General features: G+C 41.3%; 1 protein-coding gene across 2 annotated transcripts in view; it reads right to left on the bottom strand.

Moving 5' to 3' along the window:
* The window catches only part of LOC136848262 (alkylglycerol monooxygenase-like), a 7,104-nt gene extending 426 nt beyond the window's left edge, over positions 1–6,678 (bottom strand). The window contains exons 1-8 of one of the 2 annotated variants that reach the window (XM_067120647.1): positions 6,540–6,678; positions 5,822–6,053; positions 5,274–5,401; positions 4,584–4,735; positions 4,109–4,378; positions 3,778–3,929; positions 1,417–1,668; positions 1–281 (exon numbers count right to left, since the gene is read on the bottom strand). The exon at positions 1–281 is cut by the window's left edge and continues 426 nt beyond it. In XM_067120647.1, the coding sequence (XP_066976748.1) occupies positions 9–281; positions 1,417–1,668; positions 3,778–3,929; positions 4,109–4,378; positions 4,584–4,735; positions 5,274–5,401; positions 5,822–5,926 (1,332 nt within the window). In that variant the 5' untranslated portion in view covers positions 5,927–6,053; positions 6,540–6,678 and the 3' untranslated portion in view covers positions 1–8. Of the gene's footprint in view, positions 282–1,416; positions 1,669–3,777; positions 3,930–4,108; positions 4,379–4,583; positions 4,736–5,273; positions 5,402–5,821; positions 6,054–6,342 lie in introns of both variants that reach the window. The other variant, XM_067120648.1, reaches the window with a different exon arrangement.
* Between the last annotated feature and the right edge of the window lie 522 nt (positions 6,679–7,200).

Below are 7,200 nucleotides of genomic sequence, written 5' to 3'. Positions count from 1 at the left end.
ATTCCGCATTACTTCAACTTGGCCTCTTTGGCTGTGGCCTGTATCACAGACATGCTCTGTGAAGCCCACAGCAGAGTGGATAAGGCGAAGTAACCCAGGATAGCACAGTCCACAACCGGTATCGCAGTGACTGGGTAACTCCTGGCGTAGGCTACGTAGCAGGCGCAGCGGGCCGCTTCCACTAATGGCGCCCACCACCAGCCGTCGTACATGGCTCCGATGATCCCCACAGACAACAAGATGAAGACCAGGAACACCAGAGCCATGTACCAGGAGAATGTCTGAAAGAGGAAGCGCAAATGAAGGTCGATTTTCCTCTAAAGGTTCACTTCCAGTGGGAGAGGCTGGATACGTTTGCACATAGGCCTACGAACTTCACAAGGGCATAGGACTTAGCAACTTCATCCTAAATGTATTTTCTGAAAACCTGAAATGGTAACACCCTCTGGGCCCACTCTGTTAATGGGGGGGAGGTGGGGGAAGGAACAGTGGAAAAATGGAAATTTATAGCGAAAGGAAAATTGAATGACGAGAGCCCTCCAGACTTGTAATAAGAAAATCCGTATCTAACCACTGATCTTCTACCCCGAGAACTTGATCAGTCCATTTATTGCAAAAACGCCTCGGCCCCGGCAAAAGCAAGACTTGAGATACATATGAATATCTTTATTTAAATATCTCAGAGGATTTTATTTCCAATAGTAAGACTCTAAACACATGAACTATAGTAGTCTAGTCACTAGACCAGTGGTTCTTAACCTGGGGGCGTCAACAATTTCCAGGAGGGACGCGAGCTCTAGGGAATAATGAAAAAAAAAACCATCTAATTATATTCATTATTCTCTTAACATTCAACCACGCATTCAAGCTCTAGTAGCTAAGAAGCAGTGTTAAATATCTCACTAATTCATTCCCAAAAGGATAAAAACACCCTCTTTCTTTTTTTCCATTCTCCTTTAAATCTGGGAGGGAATTGTACTCGTAGATGCAAGGGGGGCGTGGAGGGAAGGACCAGCTTTTAGAAGGGGGCGTGGTACTAAAAAGGTTAAGAACCACTGCACTAGACCTATGCAGTTAGGACAGCCCAAATAAAAGAGCGACTACATTTCAGCATACCTACAATTCTCTGAATAACTGTGTACACTTAAATACACCTGTGATTACACACAAAGAGAGATCAAATAATCACAAACCACAATTAGATACATCAAAAGATTCCTTTTCCAAAAGTTCAAACTCTAGACACATGAAGCCTACTAGTCATAGTCGCTAGACCTATGCAGTCACAACAGGTCTACGTAAATGAGAAATTACATGTGAACATATTACCAGGTTTCTAAGTACCTATGTACACATAACTACACAAGTGAATAACACATAGAGAAAGATGAAATACTAATAACGAGCCCCACTCACCGCAAATTTAGAAATGAAAACTTGCTGCATGACCACAATGGCGCCGAAGTGCACCACCACGTAGACCTCGTGCCAGAGAGGAAGCTGGGCGTTGTATTTGGGCCTAGGGGCCTTCACGTCCGGAAACGTCGAGGGGTCCCCTAAGCGAGGGGCGCCAGGGACCCAACCCGGGCCGTAAAAGAGGGCCCTAAGGGTGTCACCCCAGCTGGGCATGCTGAGAGCTTTCTCGAAGATGGCTCGAAAGTAGAATACCTGCAGGAGAGAGGTTTTGAATGTCAGACACAAGTTGACGATACGCGAAACACGTCGTAAACACACGTCAGCAACTCACACATACACACATAGGAAACATGTTGGATACAAGTCATTGACTTGGTGAGTGAATCTTTGGCAAATGCTGGTCAGGACTACTTCTACGTTGTTGACTTGTATTCAACATGTTTGTGATGTATGTACGATAAGTAAGCGACATGTATATGACACGTGTAACTGGAGAGTAGAGGCGCCCAAAGAGTATCAGTGGTGTATTTTAACAATAACAAATCATTTTTAACCTTGTGAGAAGATATCAATTACATTTCGGTCTAATTAAACTGTCTTTAAAACAGTTTAATTAGACCTGGGGGGCCTCTGCAATTTCCAAGGGGGGCGCCAGCCCTAGGGAAAAATTAAAAATTCTCTAATTGTATTCGTTATTCTGTTAACAAGAGTCGCTAAGAAGCAGTGTCAGGTATCTCACTAATTCATTCCCAAAAGAATAAAAACACCCCTTCTCTCTCTCTCTTTATTTTCCCTTAAATATGGGAGGGAATTTTACTCATAGATGCAAGGGGGGCGTGTAGGGAAGGACCAACTCTTAGAGGGGGCGTGGTAATAAAAAGGTTTAGAACCTTGATGTTTTAGAGGGGAAATCAAACGGCAGAATCGATTCCTTTAAAATATGGAGAAAACCAAAGGAAAAAATGTAATAAAGTAATAAAAGTCTACTAATATGTATTTCAAAGCACCAAAGCCAACGAATTAACATCTCCCCCCGCCCCCCAAGTGACATTAACCAGAAATGAACGACCGTAATCCATCAGCGATATCGTTTCTCTAATCCGTGTTTCACATGGATCATTGTGGTACTAGGAAGCGCACAGGAGGACTAGGAATGAGAGAGAGAGAGAGAGAGATCATTGTGGTACTTGGAAACGCACAGTAGGTCTAGACTCTAGGACTAAGAGAGAGAGAGAGAGAGAGAGAGAGAGAGAGAGAGAGAGAGAGCGATTATTGTGGTATTGGGACACGCACAGTAGGACTAGAACAAAGAGAGAGAGGGAGAGAGATTACTGTGGTGCTGAGACATGCACATTAGGACTCAGACTGAGAGAGAGAGAGAGAGAAATCATTGTGGCACTAAGCCACACACCAGAACCAGGACCAAGAGAGAGAGAGATATCATTGAGGTACTAGTACTAGGAAACGCACAGTAGGACTAGGTCTGAGGTACTACTACTAGGAACGCACAGTAGGACTAGGACTGAGAGAGAGAGAGAGAGATCATTGAAGCACTAGTTCTAGGAAACGCACAGTAGGATTAGGACAGAGAGAGAGAGAGAGAGAGAGAGAGAGAGAGAGAGAGAGAGAGAGATTATTGTGATACTATACTATAGGTCTAGGACAAAGAGAGAGAGGGAGAGGAAGGGTAATGGCCGTCGGTCGGGCGATTTCCAGGGCGTAGATAAATCTATCGAAAATGCATTTAGCGCTGTGTGAGAAGATAAACACCTCCAGCGGCTTAAACGATGCGTAATTTCCTGTGTACTGAAATGGATTGCTCCGCCCGATTGTTCAGAGTTATTTGGGCGCATTGTACCTCGCCCCTGCCGGAGCTGTATGCTACGCCACAATTGCACCCAAGTTCAGCATTGTGTGTATGTATGTATGTATGTATGTATGTATGTATGTATGTATGTATGTATGTATGTATCACTATACTGTGACCAGAAATAAGTAAAAAAAAAAAAATAGCTACGTTCATGGGTAAAAACTTCCTTTGGAAACAACTCAAAAGATTGAAATCCCCTTTTGACTTGTATTATTTCGAAATATCTTTTTCTTTTTATTCATGATCATAATTGTGGATTGTTCTCTGAATATGTGTATGTATGTATGTATGTATGTAACTTGGCCAAACTCATGCATACGTGACGAAGCTGCTAATATTATGAGAAAATCGTGACACAACCACTGAATATTCATTACGAAATTTTGCAACAGTAATAGATATTACGTTCATTAAATTAAGTAGACACTCTAATAACTTCCTGCAGTTTAAATAAGAATATCATCCCATACAGTGGACAGAATACAAGTTACCTGAAGCCACACAGCATTCAGCGACTGGGGTTGAGACACCAGTCCGTAAACAATCTTTTCGTCCGGTCTCTCCGGTTCGAAAGTGCCAAACATCCTGTCCCAGATAATGAGGACACCCGCGTAGTTCTTGTCCAGGCACCATTTGTTGGCCCCTGTAGAGACAACAGACCGTTTTTATACAGAATTTGTGGGTGTAAATACTGTAAAAACACATCATGCAGTTTTATAAGGTGTCAGGACTAAATTATACATAAGTACTGAATGCCTAGGAAGAATTATTGAGCCACACTTTAGGTTTAGACACTATACAAATGCAGCTAGAGCCACCCACCATGATGCACTCTGTGATGCGAAGGGGTATTAAAAATCCATTCCAGCGGACCGCAGTTCTTGACCACTTCCGTGTGGATCCAAAACTGGTAGAGAAGATTGAAATGTTGGTGGACCAAGATGGCGGGTAAGGGTACACCCAGGAGAGCCAGGGGGTGATAGAGCCCGAAGGAGAAGTACCGAGAAAAGGTCGACTGTCGAAGCGCCGTGGAAAGGTTGTAGTACTCGGAAGAGTGATGCGTCTGGTGGCTCCCCCACAGGATATTCACCTCTGGAAGGGCGTTTTAAATTTTAATCTTGTAGCTAGCAGGGAAAAGTTACGAAAAAAAAATTTAAAAAAACCATTATTAAGCTTACCTTAGCAAAGGCTAACCTTTGATTCTGTGGTACTACATTTGCAAAGCCCAACACTAGTACCACAGTACTATAACAGCACTATTAGTAAGCAATTATAAGTAGATACTTTTAAAACTAACCATGGGAAGCCCTGTGGAACCAATAATACCCAAGGTCGACCCCCAGGGCTGCCAGAAACCAGGTCACGGGGGAATTCCAGTCGAGGTCAATGAGACGATACTTATTATATACCCACTCATACCCTATCAACGTCGTGCCTCGAATCGCTGCCCTGAAGAGAAAATAAGGATTATTGGTAATGAAATTGATATTAAATGGGAAATATTAACATTAGTTGAGTGTTTCTGGTAGGACACGTTTGTAAATTTGTAAAAAAAAAAAAAAAAAAAAAAAAAAAAAAGAAGAAGGAAGACTTTGTGATGAGGAAGGAAGCTGGAAGGAAAGAAACGAAGGTATGTTACCAAAAGCTATGATCTCTCTCTCTCTCTCTCTCTCTCTCTCTCTCTCTCTCTCTCTCCTTTACAAAGTACCCACCCCAGACCTCTATTGCTCCTTGATATCGCTCCATTCATTTCCCATTTCGCTTCACAAAAGCTGCTGGTAGCCTTTCATCGATGAGTCAGCCGGCACTGGGCAGACGGCGCTTCTGTTGTTGTTACAAAAGTCCGCCACCAAAATGTCCCTTTACTATGCACAAATACATATATATGAATAGAACATTCATATATGCATACATCCATCGCGTAAATTGTGCGCAAATGTTGTTTCGCAGTCCTGAGAGAAACAGACTTTTGTCATGTCGTACTCACCCCGTCACTTGGTGTATGACGCCATTTCCGAGAGAGGTGAGCATGTCGTTAGTTCTAATGTCATCTTTGCTCTTCAGTTTGGTAATGATCCACTCCAGGACGAGGAAGGCGATGAACAGTGGGACAGCCTGCAGAATAATAATAATTATTATAATTATAATAATAGTAATAAAAACTCAAGAACTTTTTTTGATTTTCTGGTATACCATAGGTATACCAGACTATAAAGACTTAGTTTACGCTTTTATCTGTCTATACAACTGTATTTGTTTGTTTACAGACTAGAAAGATAGATATATTATCAAAGCTTCTGTTTTATAATATTATTAAGTTACGATTTATACCGAAATTCACTGAATATCCAAATGAGGAATTAAGTGAGCTTTCAACACGCCTCTTAAGTCGGTATGGGAGCAGATATACGTAGGCTAAGCTACACCTCAGTATTGAACTTTGCAGAGGAAGACTTTAAACATACAGTAAACTGATTTAAATGTGAGAATTACTGGTATTACAAACGATAACGATCATGAACCACAAACACTCACCTCATTTGGATAATTAGGAACATCTTCGGCCTTCTCGAAGCTCGTCGTGTTTGGATGAACCAGGTAAAAGAAAGTACCAAGTCTGGCTAGCAGAGACGACGCCATATTGCCTCCGATTTTTCCCCTAACGGTTAATTTTGGCGCTAAGCGTCACACCTTCCAGTTTCCAGGGAGAGCCTTCTGGATTCCAGATATATTTTCCCTGACCCTCTATGGCTTATTTCCTTAGACTCTGTCAAGGAACCAATAAGTGTTTATATTAAGACGAGACAAAGAAAACATCCAATTTTCCAGTACTGCCATTTTTACGACACAAATACACATTTAAAAATGGCATTAGTCTTACATATTCCCTGAGCAAGACATTATTACTTGATCAAGACTCGGAATTGGAAGACGATTTTCGTAAAATGAATCTAAGAGAATCAAATATGATTTTAAACTACAAAATACGATGTCTTTTTTCCCAATTTAATTCACCAGCTATTAAAGCAACTACTGTAGACTATGCGTGTCCGTACCGCAGACGAGACTGAAAGAAATCCTAGCCTTATAAGTCTACAAGTCTACCATCCGTTCACCTTAGACTGAATGATTTCTTAACTTATAAATGCGTGTCCGTACCGCAGACGAGACTGAAAGAAATCCTAGCCTTATAAGTCTACAAGTCTACCATCCGTGCACTGTTCAACTTAGACTGAATGATTTCTTAGCTTACAAGTGCGTGTTCGTGCCACAGACGAGACTGAAATAAATCCCAGACTTATAAGTCTAGTCTACAAGACCACCATCCGTCCGCAGTTCAGCTTAGACTGAGCAAGACGACGCCACTGACAGAAACCGCCAACCGCTGGCAGTTGAAACCCCACGCTGCTTAGAGGCGTCATGATGACGTGAACAATAATAAGAATCTCGATATTAAAACGATTTTACAGTGCTTACGTATCTGTAATTGTATAACCGTATTATCTGTTAGTTCGTTGGAGTAATCAGTCTTATCGGTTATGCAAAGCAACAAGATAAAGACCAAATCCACGAAGGAAAGAGAATTCTAGTCTTTTTTTACCAAGTCTGCTAAGTAAAGAAGGACTTGAAGTCGTTTCTCTTTCCTTCGTGGATTTTGTCTTTATTTATCTATTCATCACGGTCCATATTTTCGTGATTCAGTTATACATTGTAGAAGTAAAGGACAAAAATTAAAAAAAAAACTCAACATTCAAGAGTTGTTTAGATACGTCGACAACAGAGCTTCTTAGTCTTAATTTCTTTTTTTTTAAGACTCAACTTTTTATCACGAAATTAAAAAAAAATAAGAGTTCCTTGGGACAACAAAGTAAATTTGATTATCTTATCACACCTTAAATCTTTCCTAGATAGCG

This window comes from Macrobrachium rosenbergii, chromosome 18 (genome assembly GCF_040412425.1).
Source record: "Macrobrachium rosenbergii isolate ZJJX-2024 chromosome 18, ASM4041242v1, whole genome shotgun sequence".
Classification (NCBI taxonomy): domain Eukaryota; kingdom Metazoa; phylum Arthropoda; class Malacostraca; order Decapoda; family Palaemonidae; genus Macrobrachium; species Macrobrachium rosenbergii.
The sequence above is the reverse complement of the archived record's forward strand: the minus strand, read 5'-3'. Positions and strand labels throughout refer to the sequence as shown.